Source organism: Ranitomeya imitator, chromosome 1 (genome assembly GCF_032444005.1).
Source record: "Ranitomeya imitator isolate aRanImi1 chromosome 1, aRanImi1.pri, whole genome shotgun sequence".
Lineage (NCBI taxonomy): Eukaryota > Metazoa > Chordata > Amphibia > Anura > Dendrobatidae > Ranitomeya > Ranitomeya imitator.
Window position 1 is genome coordinate 1173880287 of NC_091282.1, and position 13835 is coordinate 1173894121.

The 13835-nt window shown below is 45.6% G+C and overlaps 1 protein-coding gene across 1 annotated transcript in view; it reads right to left on the minus strand.

Moving 5' to 3' along the window:
- Positions 1-13835, minus strand: part of NCAPG (non-SMC condensin I complex subunit G) — a 100663-nt gene that overhangs the window by 11125 nt on the left and 75703 nt on the right. The window contains exons 16-18 of the mRNA XM_069744692.1: positions 12926-13100; positions 12666-12827; positions 5053-5182 (exon numbers count right to left, since the gene is read on the minus strand). Of these exons, the coding sequence (XP_069600793.1) occupies positions 5053-5182; positions 12666-12827; positions 12926-13100 (467 nt within the window). The remainder of the gene's footprint in view (positions 1-5052; positions 5183-12665; positions 12828-12925; positions 13101-13835) is intronic.

Here is a 13835-nt window from a genome sequence, read left to right on the forward strand (position 1 = left end):
TAGTTTTTTGTGCTGACTGCAAATATACCTTTTCTATCCTCAGTCTGTTTAGTAAGTCTGGCCTCCCTTTGCTGAAACTTGTTTCATTCCTGTGTTTATGACTTTCATCTTAACTCACAGTCAATATATGTGGGGGGCTGCCTTTTCCTTTGGGGAATTTCTCTGAGGCAAGGTAGGCTTTATTTTCTATCTCTAGGGCTAGTTAGCTCTTAGGCTGTGAAGAGGCGTCTAGGTAGAGTTAGGTACGCTCCACGGCTATTTCTAGTGTGTGTGATAGGATTAGGGGTTGCGGTCAGCAGAGCTCCCACTTCCCAGAGCTTGTTCTGTGTTAGTTTAAACATCAGGTCGTTCCGGGTGCTCCTAACCACCAGGTCCATAACAATATGGCACAGCTTTATATGGAGCATCTATGGGGCAATAATCAACGGTATGGAACATTTTATTTTTTAAATTCACCGGTAGCTGCTGCATTTCCTACCCTAGGCTTCTACTCGAGTCAATAAGTTTTCCCAGTTTTTTGTGGCAAAATTAGGGGGGTCGGCTTATACTCGGGTCGGCTTATACTCGAGTATATACGGTAATCATCTCCTACAAAACTACTAGAGTCACCCGGTTGCTTTCTTGTTTAGTCACCTAAAATCCAAATCTGATAGTGCTAAAAGGGAGCTGGCAGAAACTACAACCTTTACATACTTGCACTATTGCTGGTTATTTGGTCACGTGTCTTCGGGGTTTATGGCGTTTTGTCATCCTGTCCTTTGTCTTGTTATTCGTATGTTATTTTATGATATTTCTATTTAATAAAATACATTAATACTTTGTCATAAAGCTCCCTGTTTAACGGTTCATAGCTTGTCTGCAGACGTCAGTCTTACAAACAGGCACACATTGACATCAGGGGATTTGCTTGTACAATCAGCATCCCCCTGGATGTGACTGTGGGGAACGGAGGCAGCTTTTATAGGGAGCCAGAAGCAAGTCACGTCCACACTTCCCCAGCCCCATTAGTGACGTAGTGTATTAAGAGGAGGGGAGCACTCGGGTGCTGTATCTTCGTCACAGCACATAAAGTGACAATTGATAGTCACAATATGGATATGAGCCTTTGTAATTTTATGTTGATATGAATACTTTCTTATATTATTGGAGTACTCCTTTAAAGAGGGCAACTGCGGGCACTTTTTTCTTTTATTTTCTTCTTAGTGCTCCTGAGTATTACTTTTTTTTTCTTTAAATCTCCTATACGATTTAACAGATCTTTTTTTTTTATTATTGCCTTTATTATTTCTTTGCTAATTAATGTGGTCTTACAGGATGGTAATACAGAGCAGCCTAAAGATACGCCCCAGAGGATCCTGTTACCATCCTCCCATCATAAAAACCATAAATATTAGTACTAACTACAAAAGACCCATCTCTCATTTAAGAATAAATAAATACAATCAGGGGAGCAGTGTGAATAAAGAGCAAAGACTGGCAACTTTTGATCTGGTGACAGGTTGTCAGGAGTGAGGCGAGAGAGGAGACGGGAGTCTGCTGATGTGAGTGAGTGAGGAGAGGGGAGGCTGCTACGGGGAGGAAATGAGAGGCTGGAAAGGAGAGGAGACGGGAGTCTGCTGATGTGAGTGAGTGAGGGGAGGCTGGAAAGGAGAGGAAATGAGAGGCTGGAAAGGAGAGGAAATGAGAGGCTGGAAAGGAGAGGAAATGAGAGGCTGGAAAGGAGAGATGAGAGGCTGGAGAGGAGTGGCTGGAGAGGAGAGGCCGGAGAGGAGATGAGAGGCCGGAGAGGAGATGAGAGGCCGGAGAGGAGATGAGAGGCCGGAGAGGAGAGGCTGGAGAGGAGATGAGAGGCTGGAGAGGAGATGAGAGGCTGGAGAGGAGATGAGAGGCTGGAGAGGAGATGAGAGGCTGGAGAGGAGATGAGAGGCTGGAGAGGAGATGAGAGGCTGGAGAGGAGATGAGAGGCTGGAGAGGAGATGAGAGGCTGGAGAGGAGATGAGAGGCTGGAGAGGAGATGAGAGGCTGGAGAGGAGATGAGAGGCTGGAGAGGAGATGAGAGGCTGTAGAGGAGATGAGAGGCTGTAGATGAGATGAGAGGCTGGAGAGGAGAGGCCGGAGAGGAGAGGCGAGGCTGGAGAGGAGAGGCTGGAGAGGAGAGGCTAGAGAGGAGAGGCTGGAGAGGAGAGGCTGGAGAGGAGAGGCTGGAGAGGCTGCTGAGATGAGAGGCTGGTGAGGGGAGGATGCTGAGGAGATGAGAGGCTGGTGAGAGTAGGCTGCTGAGGAGAGGCTGGTGAGGGGAGGCTGCTGAGAGGAGAGGCTGGTGAGGGGAGGCTGGTGAGGAGAGGAGATGAGAGGCTGGTGAGGGGAGGCTGCTGAGGAGAGGCGATGAGAGGCAGGTGACGAGATGAGAGGCTGCTGTTGTGAGTGAGGATAGGGGAGGCTGCTAAGGGGAGGATGTGAGAGGTTGGTGAGGAGAGGGGAGGCTGTTGAGGAGAGGAGATGAGAGGCTGGTCTCATGCTGTATATGGGGAGGCTGTGTGGGGCTCATGCTGTATATAAGGGGCTGTGGGGGGTTTAAAGATATATAGGGGGGTGTCAGCATACTTAGTTCTGCTCAATATTAAGTGATACAATTAATATTAATTAATATTGAGTAGAATTATTTTCATGCTATTGGTTCGGCCTCCACAACAGTCATGGTCTTTCATCTGGCCCCTCGGGAAAATAATTTTCCCACCCCTGATCTAGAGACATGGAGTGAGAAGCCCACATTACGATAGCAACAGATTAGTCCGTTCTCTCACTAAATTACCCATCCAGCTCTTCAAACTATTCTCTCTGAAACGTCCCAGCATTGCAGAGATAAACTTCCCTGTTTGCAGTCTGAGTGATGCTGCCCGTGGTTTTGGTAGTATGAATCGACTGACAGGTTCCCCTTAAAAACCTGTCAGCCAAACCTTGCAACCTTGGCAAAATCAACTGACCATGTACTGTGTATGAGATCCACCAGATTCTCACATGACAACTAATGGAAAGGTTTGCTAAGGCTACTTTCACATCAGCGATTTTCTCCGTTCGCGGCAGATACTGCAGTTTTTCCGCATCTGTCGCATAACATATCACTTACAGGCCGGCAACTCTGCGTTCGGCCTCATTCATTCCCTATGGGACTTGCGGACATCTGCGGCACTTGAGGGGAGACAAAAAAAAACACTGCTAGCAGCATTTTTTTTTCCTGTTGCTGCAAGTACCGCATTTGCCGGATCGCAGCAAAACCGCAAGTCCCATAGGGAATGAATTAGGTCGAACACAGTGTTGCCATAAGTGATCCGTTACGGATGCGGAAAAACTGCCGGATCTGCCGCAAATGTCAAAAATCGCTGATGTGAAAGTAGCCTAAGTCACTGCCGATAGTGTCAGCATTAGGCCGGGAGCACACATGCGAGAAACGCGTCCGTGTCTCGCATGTGAAATCCAAGCTCTGGCACTTCGGAGCGGAGTGTGCGGCTCCATGTGTTGCTATGCGGCCGCACTCTCTGATCCACAGTGCCGGCGCCACAGCTTGGACACGGACGTGTTTCTCGCATGTGTGATCCCGGCCTTAGTCATACTCCCCAATGGGGGAGGCAGCAGAAACTCTAAATACGGCCCTGCCTCTTTCCTATGCTGTGTTGTGCACATGCTGCAGCTGGCAATAAGAGATAGTCTGCAAGAGGGACATGCTGGAACTCTGATTACCAAAATGAGGAAATTGGCTATTGCTGCCAGAACCCGTAAAATTGATTCCATCTTGAAGAGACGTGCTGGAAAAGGGGCAATTGTGGATCATGCCACTCGGTGGGGCAGAACCTATTTAATGATTGTGAAAATTGCTTCAGCTGAAACCCTTCCTTGTAGATATGGCCCACCCTCAGGTAACACTACATGAAGGTCAATGGACATAGGTGGCTGAATTGAAGGAATTGCTTCATCATCCATTTACATTGACTAAAAAGTTACAAGCTGAAGATTTAACTCGTGGCATTTTTTTATAAAGGAGTGGAAGTACTTGTTTTGCCTGTCTCAAAGAGGATGTTTAATCGCAGATGGCATCGCTGCTTCAATGAAATGGAGAGAGACACTGCTATTAGAAAATAAAATTCTTCTGGCAGCTGTTTATGTGGACCAGAGTCATCGTACATTGCTGAATGATCAACAGCTTACTGAAGGAAAAGAAGTTTTGATTGAGTTAGAAGTTAGGATGAGTGGGCTACAGGACGGCCAAGAGCAAGAGAACTCAGGTCCTGCCAGTACTGCTGCTGCTGTTCCTTCATCCTCAGATTAGGAGTTTGATTTCGACAAGTATTTTGATGATGGAGCAGGCAAAGCGTTGCTGGAGGGAAATAGATTCCACTCCCATAGAAAACAGATTGACCATATTTCAGCAAAATTTCTCACTTGCTCTCAAAGAAGTAGAAGAGTTCAATCATTCATCAAAACTGACTGTGCACGAGGCAATTCCTTTATACCCTGAAATTGATAGAGATGTTGCCCATGTGGTTACTGCTTTGCCACCAACCTAAGTTAGCGTGGAGAGGTTGTTCTCTAGCCTTAAAATAATTAGGTCAGATGTGAGGTCATTTATGAAGGAGGATCTGATGGAGGCGATACTATTTCTCAGAACAAATTCAAAGACTGCACAAATGCTATTCAGTACATTTTTGTTGAAAACTTTTTTCCCCACTTACTGCAGAGTGTATAATAAATTGTAAACATGGAAAGTTTTGTTGTTCTAAAAATGTATTCTAATAAATATTTTATGTTCTATCTAATTGGCTTGATTATTGTATCATAATAAAGATTAAAAGCCTGATGTTACCATTTTACTACAGTAAATTTTTCACTTAAACATGAGCCATGTATGAGGGAGTTGGTGTCATGGGAATTGAGGAGTCGGAAGTTTGGCTTACAGACTCCACAGCCCTGGATAACACGTGTCGGCAACGAACAACACAGGAAAATAATCCTAGTGATGCTGTAAAACAAGCCATTACATTTCGGCTAGTACATTACCTTCCCCGCTCTGTAGGTCATTAGTCGCAGTGGCTTCTTGAGATGGTGCACTCCGATCCTTTGGGTCCTTGTTACACAGCTGCATCTTGACCTTTTCCATTGCTCTTAAGCAAACTTTATCAGTAATATCCTAAAAACATTGCAAGTTATAATGGTAAGAATCTGGGCAATTCAGGTCCGTGGCGGGTATGGCTGGTGATCTCACACACGAGGGGGATCGTCAGTCATGGCTGATGTAAAGCCAAGCATAGTTTTCAATGTGGGCGCAGTGTTTAGAGGTGAACTACGACTATTTTACACATTTCATGGTTGATTCTTTCATTGGACAACAAAGGTAATGTTTCCTTAAATGTAAAGCGTGAATCCTCCATTATTCTCTGCATTTTTCCCCCAGGCAAACACTACATAACCAGCCCTTAAAAGCCTCACATTTGTCTATGAATGAGCAAAGGACCGTAGATTAGGAGGCTGTAGTCCGCAATGGGGTGAAAATGTCTCACCCACCAGTCAGCGGACCTTGTAGCCGATCAGGTCACTGCCACTTCCGGTCTTCATTTTTCCCATTTCATCGAGTTGCAAAATATAGCGGGAAAACCCCTTTAATGTTTTCCCCAACTATGCTGTATCTGTGAGAATTTGTTTTATTGCTATCAATTTATACAGTAGGTGTATAGAGCAGGTGAAATAACACGCCCCCAATTTATTTGTAAAGGTGCGGCTGACATGAAATTCTCACCAGATGTCAGTAACAACCCATCCAATCTACACAGGCAAATAATTTATGGGCATCAATGGTTAGATTTAAGTCATGTAAAAGAATGAGAAATGACCCAGGGAAAGAATTGAACATGAAGAATGAGAGGTGCAAAAACCCACGATACCAGTTGAAATCTATCAGTAATTAGAAAGTAATCCTGCCACTAAGTGAAAAATAATATCAGCTGGTGCAACTGATATCATATAAAAAGGTGTCTCATTATCAAGTTGCACACAACAAGCATCTCTATTTGTAAAACCAGTGAGCTGTCTCAAGACCTTCGCAAGCTTATTGTCGCAAAATATACTGATGGCATTGGTTGTAAAATAATTTCTAAACTATTAAAGGTTCCAATGAGCACTGTTGGGGTGATAATCCGGAAGTGAAGAGAACATAATTTCACAGTAAAAGAGCAAAGACCAGGTGCTTCCAAGCAAGCCATCAGACAGAGGACGTAAAAGAATTATCAGATTTGTCCAAGAACCAAGGATCGTCTGTGGAGAGCTGCAGTATGACCTGGAACCAGCGGGTACAATTGCTTAAAAAAACAATATGTAATGCATCCGGCCTAGAGGATACTATTAAAAATTAATAGTACTGATTTAGTCCTAGCGTCACTAGTCAGATATGTTAGCTAGTATTCTTTCTAAAGGATGGGAATGCTTTTTCGTGGTTTGTAGCATCTTGATAGTAGGTGTTAGGTTTGGATTTGGTCTCTTGCTACTCTGCTGAATTTTTAAGCTATGATTTAATTAAAAGTTAATTTTTAATAGTATCCTCTAGGCTGGATGTTTTAGTAATACTGAGGAGGTGCTCTCTTAAAGACAGAAACAAGGGCCTTTATTGCTTAATAACAATATGTAATGCACTCAACCTCCATTGTCTGTTCAGCAATGGAGTTTTGTGTGGTCAGTATTCATACAAAGAGCATGTTCAAGTGCATTTACATTTTGACAATCCTGTGAAATACTGGGAGAATATAGTCTGATCAGAGGAGACCAAAATTGAACTCTTTGGATGCCATAATACACCATGTTTGGAGGCCAAACTGCATATCAACCCAAAAACATCAACAGTGAAGTTTGGAGATGGGAACATTATGGAGTGGGGCACTTTTTTAGCATATGGCACAGTCAAACTTCATGGGACTGAAGGAAGGATGAATGAGCAAATGTACCGAGACATTCTTGATAAAAATCTGCTGCCATCTACCAGGATAATGAAGATGAAACGAGGATGGACATTTCAGTAAGACAATCCCGAACACACAGCCAAGGAAACTGAATTGGTTTCAGGGAAAATAAATAAAAGCTGATAGAATGGCTCAGCCAATCACCTGACCTGAATCCAATAGAAAATTTATGGAAGGAGCTAAAGCTCAGTTTATAAAAGTAGCCCATGGAACCTTCAGCATTTGAAGAGCATTTGTAAGGAAGAATGGGCCAAATCGGTGCAGCAATGCATGCAACTAGTTTCTCCACACAGGAGGCGTCTTGAAGCTGCCATCAACAACAACGGCTCTTGTAAAAAATAATAATTAAATTTCATTAAGCATGGTCAATAGTTTTTCCCCGTGGCATTTCTCATTATTACACATAAGTTATGGAGATCTATGGTTTGATTCTTTTGCCTGTGTGGATTTGCTGGGTACTTACAAAAATCTGATGAGAATTCCATGTCGATAGCACCATTAGAAATAGGGATTTTTGTGTACTCACCGTAAAATCCTTTTCTCCGAGTCATTCATTGGGGGACACAGACCGTGGGTGTATGCTGCTGCCACTAGGAGGCTGACACTAAGTGATACAAAAAAAGTTAGCTTTTCCCCTGCAGTATACACCCTCCTGCTGGCTCTCAGCTAACCAGTTTGGTGCAAAAGCAGTAGGAGATCAATAACATGAGCGTATAGCATGTCAAATTATAAAAACAAGCACAAGCTAATAATAGGGTGGGAGCTGTGTGCCCCAATGAATGGCTCGGAGAAAAGGATTTTACAGTGAGTACACAAAAATCCCTATTTCTCTTTCGCCTCATTGGGGGACACAGACCGTGGGACGTCCCAAAGCAGTCCTTGGGTGGGGACAACAATAGATCAGGCCCTGTGTAACCGCTACTTACAAGTGCGCCACCGCGGCCTCCAGAGTCCGCCTGGCCACACTCACATCTGTGGAAGTGTGGGAATTATAGTGCTTTAAGAATGCATGCAGACTGGACAAATCCGCAAGCTTGCAGCCGTGCTTGGCGACGTCTGGTGCCTAGAGCCCTCAGACGGGGAGATAGGCTGACATGTAACACGGAAGGACTCCTGGATAGTGAAACGAATCCACCAGGCTAAAATGGCTGTTGAAACGGCTAAACTCTTCCTGTGACCGTCAGGAAGCCTCCTTCTTACGTCGGAAAGCCCGAATAAAGTGTCCAACCTTCGGAAGGACTCCGTCCTCGATACTTACCTACTCGGAGCACTCACTTATGAAGAACCCAGTACGTTTTGTGGACTGGAGCCGAAAGAGATGAGAGAAGTACGATGCCCCTGTAACAGTGGGAATACAATACCACCTTGGTAACAAGGGAAGGGGATGGCCTGAGGACAACCTTGCTTTGATGGAAATAAGGAAAAAAGTCTTAAAGAACAGAGCAGCAAGCTCCGAAGACTCATCAGGATGACAAGAACGCAGAGAAAAAAATGGAGCGACCTTCCCTGATAGTAAAGTCTGTCCGGATCCAAAAAAGGAGTCTACTGTAAGACCCCCAGGACCATGAAGGTCCCAAAGATCTAACGGTATGCGATAGGGAAGAATCACAGGTGAAGACTCCCCACAAGGAATTCCATATTTGCAGTTTTGTTGCAATAAGACGGAAAAATACTAGTACCGCAAGCGAGAAATCCTAACATGGTCAGTGTGGGTCTCCCAGGATCACTGGGGTCTTTTGTGCTTCCAAAAAGATCTCAGAAGTAGTGGAAGAGAGGTTATGGAAATTGGTACCATGGAAGAACAGAGCATGCACTGCGATGCTCTTGGATCTCAAGGCCGAACCATGAACTCGAGTACATTGCCGTTCAGTTTGGACGCCAACCGACCTACATATGGGAGTACTCCAGTGAAGGCAGATCTGATGGGAGACTTCTGGGTGAAGTTCCCACTCACTTGAGGAGAAACCCTGAAGGCTGAATATGTCTGCCGCCCAGTGTTCTACTCCAGGTATATGTACTGCCGAGATCACCGAATGATAGATCTCGGCCCATCAGAGTGTGAGGTACCTCGGCCATGATGCTTGACTGTGGGTACCTGCTAGATGATTGACGTATGGCACAGCCATGGCATTATCCAATTGAAGTCGGATGGGGTGACCCGCCTGAAGGCAGTGGACCTGCTGTAGGATTAGCTGTACCGTTCGGATCCACAGAGCAATGATCGAGAGAAGACTGGCATTGGTATTCACTAATAACCATTGGACCAGGAGAAGGCCCTGGATGAGGTAGGAGCTCAGAGATTACCCTTTGAAAGCCTGATTGACTTTATGAAAACAAGCGGAGCGAAGAAAACCGCTTCCATTGTCGTCACCATTTTTTTTTTCAGAACCCTCCTAGCGAATTGAATGAACTGAGGAGATGAGTGATCAAGTGCACGAGCTCCCTGTTGAAGGGCTACGACCTTGACTCGAGAGAGAATTACCATCCTTCTTGTGCAGGATCATCCTCAAAAAGGAGGACCTTGTCAAAGGTTGTTAGAAGTTTGAGGTCCGGGATTGGTCTTCCTTTTCCTTCCCCCTTTTTGGAACCAAGACCTCTTAGATCTAGACTGTCCTGGACAACCCTTCCACTGCTGGTTGGGTCTGTAGAAAAAATACGATCCCTTGTTCGTCTCCCGCTCAGAAGATTTGATTGGCCAGCTGTACTGTCTTCGGGGAAAGGTTACTTCTGTGAATCGAAGTAGTTAAGGTCTCCGACCAGACCATTGGTCAAGCAACCCATGTGGCGGCTAAGGAAGGGTAGAGCGCTGAACCCGAAGGCACAAGACAGAACAAACCAGACTTGCTATCCGACAGTCCGTGGTATTTTTAATTGATGCTACATCGGGCAGGGATACTGGTTGGTATACCTCAAGAAATTCTAACCGGTTAGTCTGTAAAGTGGCAGAATGTGGGACTGCATTCAGCAGGTCAGGAAAAAGCCGTCTCTTGCCATTGTCGCTCTCTTTTGACGGTGCAGAGTAGAAAATTAGGAACCCTCGATCCACCAGCCTCTTAACAGGGAAGTGGAGAGGAATCGTCTGCCTTCTTGCATCATCCGCTAAATAGTGATGATGCAAAGGGGGGTGCTCGGACGCCAAAAAGGGTGCCTCTGTACATCCTCAGAGTTGAGGTCCCCGGGTGGACAGGGCAAGTTGTCTGGTGTTAGGCCTGGATGCAGAAGAGGATACATGGAGACGACACTCCATGTGCTCGTCTGTTGATGGTGTGTGGAAATCTGTGTCCTTTAAAGGGACCCGTCGCACTTAAAAATCAAACCAGGTATAGCATCCCACGAAGAGGCTTCTGTCCAGTGAATCGCTCGTCAATTTGGTTGATGATATAAATAGGCGAGTCCATCCTTTTCTGAAGCCCTGGCAATCCAAGGCAATATCCGATCCATATTCAGAGCCTTGTTCTCAGCAAATCATTGGGGAGAGAGATCAGGAAATGAAACTTCCGTTTTCTAGACGCCTGTACGTTTCTAGAATACTTGCGGCCCCTGCTAGCCGACAGCTCCCATGTAGGAGAGGGACCATGAATATCGGTCCTGTGAGCACTCTGAGCCACAGAGGGTTCACGGAGGGATTCAATCTCTTGGTCAGAGAAACCATGGATTGCGGTTAGTGACAAAGTTCACTGAGGGGGACTAGGTACTCTGGGACAAACTGGGATCAGCGGCGGAGGGCTCCTGAGCTCATTTAGGGTGACCGGCTTCGGATTGATCATGTGCCCTTAAGAGCAGGGCATACTGGTCATGTGCCTTTAAGAGCAGGCCATACTGGTCATGTGCCTTTAAGAGCAGGCCATACTGGTCATGTGCCTTTAAGAGCAGGCCATACAGGTCATGTGCCTTTAAGACCAGGGCATGCTGGTCATGTGCATTTAAGACCAGGGCATGCTGGTCAGGTACTTCCTTAGGACCAGGGGATACTGGTCATGTGCCTAAGACCAGGGCATACTGGTGAAGTGCCTTTAAGACCAGGGCATGCTGGTCATGTGCCTTTAAGACCAGGGCATGCTGGTCATGTGCATTTAAGACCAGGGCATGCTGGTCAGGTGCTTCCTTATCCGGGTACTGATGTAGAGTCGTTGTGCCCTTTTGATGCAAAAACCGTCAGCTCTGTATGAGCCGGCCGGGTGGACCAAGATGGCCACCGGAAGTTGCAGAGGTGGTAAAATCTCGCAGAGAGCGAGAAGCGCCAATTTGGGGGCGGAGCCACAGACACGATGTGGGTGGAGCCTCGAGACTTCCATGAATAGGCCCAAGGGCGTTCCGGTGGTAGGCGAGAAGCGCCAGAAAAGCAGGCGGAGCCACCTTAGCGCGCCATAGTGCGGGCGCAGCTTCCGGGAGAGATCAGTGCCCTTGAAGGGACCCCTCGCCCCTAAGCATCAGCCCAGGCCTGGCATCCCACGTCGCAGCAGAGGACACAGAGGCGACACTCTCTGCGCTCGCCTGTTGATGGTTCGGGGAGATCGGAACCTTGAAAGGATCCGTCGCCCCATTCATCCGTGGTAAAAATAAAATCTAAAATGTAAAAGGTAAAAATAAAATAATAAAGAGTTTTGGGTCTGAATACCAGACACGTCCGTGTGCCTCCTACAGAAACTAAGCAAGAACTGGTTAGCTAAGAGCCAGCAGGAGGTGTATACTGCAGGGAAAGAGAACTTTCTTTGTATCACTTAGTGTCAGCCTCCCAGTGGCAGCAGCAGCATACACACACAAGCTGTGTCCCCCAATGAGGCGAAGGAGAAATAAATTTACAGAAAATTTGTGAAGTGTTCAATACTTATTAACTATGAAAGTCCAGCAGGTGCAATAATTGGCAAATTGCGTTCAAAAGGGTGCTTCTTACTGGCTTGTGTAAAGATGCTGACTATCACCCGACAAAGGAGGAAAGCTTATTCGTTGGGTGATTAGATCATATATGCTAGCTTAAAAATCATTGTTGTTCGCAGCATATCGCCCTGTGTGAGACAGGGGATCTGCTGCCGACACTTGTGGGTACAGAAAGATTGTATTAATAACGATCATTCTATTCCCGTATGTTTTCATAGGGCCAGAACCCGACCAATGTTTAACTCTAGAGTTGAGTGAATTTGTTCGGATTAGGCTCCGAATACGATCGGCAGAGAATATTGTTTTTGCAATATTCGTCGAACACATCCAAACATCATTGGAGTCAATGGGAGTAGACATTACCCAATATATTGGGAACCGAACTTCAAACATACATTCGGCACGAAGAGGGAACTAATATGGCACGAATATGGCAGATTCAGATTTGGCAACCAAATCCGAACAATTTCGCTCAACTCTGTTTTACTCATATAAGTTGATTGATGCTCATTGATGTGCCAATATTGGTCCATACAGCGCATAAAGTATATTTTTCAATTCCCTGTAGTATAAAAATAGAAAGATTATTGCACGCCATTAGAAATTGGGAGCCAAGAACACATAAAATCTGCATGTTGCGAGCGCCTGGAGACTCTTCCAGGTGTGTTATTCGAAGAAATAAATACAGATGTCAATCCACTATAAAAGAAAGTTATGAATTCGGCACAGTTAAAATATGAGATGTTATCCTAAATCCCCCTAAGGACAATATAGGTAAACCCTCACCTCCAAAGCAGCATCCAGTACAGGAAGCAGGTCTTTTGCAAACTCTTTCGACAGTTCGAGGGAACACAATGATTTTGCATAGACGCGAACATCTGGAGAAGTGGGATCTTTCATTATTTCGTTGCAAATTTTAAGAGCCAGGTTGTCGTGAACGGTGGTGATCTGGAAGAGGACAAGTCAGATTATCTTACCAGGAAAAAGATACCAAAAAATTGTAAACTCATTGGATTACTGCAACAAGGGGCCAAGATCACACTAACCTGGTAGTCCGGAGGATTTTTCGCTTGCTGCTTCAGGCCGCTGGGTCTTGTAAGATCCACTAGGAGCTCAGCAACATTGTTAGCATCCACGTCAGCCAGCGGCGAGGATGCCGGAGCATTGAACAGTGTTTGTAGGGTGGGAAGGAACGTCTCTGCGAAGCAGTCCTGATTTGTTCTATGGGACAACATGGACATGTTATCAAAAGGGCTAAAAAAAAAGTACATGTTTTATATTTAAAATGAATGTACAATAGTAAGAGTTGGGGGAAAAAAAATTATATAAACGTTACGATATAAACTTTTGTTTTTAAGAAGGTTCTAAAAATTTTTGTTCATGCATTAACATTTAAATCGAACCAGTCACCAGGTTTGGCCAATGAGAAATGGCCACCTTTTTTCAGGTCTGACATACAGCATTCTATAATGTTGCTTATATGCCCCCAACCCGACCTCCGAGGCAAGAAAAAGAGCTTTTATTATACTCACCTACAGGGCGGTCCGGACAGCGGGGTGTCGCTGGTCCTGGTCTGGTGCCTTTCTTCTTGTGATGCCATCCTCCTCCTTGTTCCTGCGCAGGCATACTTCTCTGCTTTGACAAGGGCAGGGAAAAGTACTGCAGTGCGCGGGCGCCGGGAAAAGTAAAAAAGCCCTGGGTGCATGTGCACTGCAGTACTTTTCCGTGCCTTAGTCAGGGCAGAGAAGTATGCCTGCGCAGGAGAATGATGCCGATGATCAATGGATGACGTAAGGACACATCGTCCACATGAAGCAAGAAGGAGGACGGCATCGCTAGAAGAAGGGAGATGCCAGACCAAAACCAATGTCGTCTATTGGACTGGACTGTCCCGCAGGAGAGTATAATTAAATGTCTTTTTCTTGTCTTGCAGGTCAGCTTGAGGACAGAAGTACA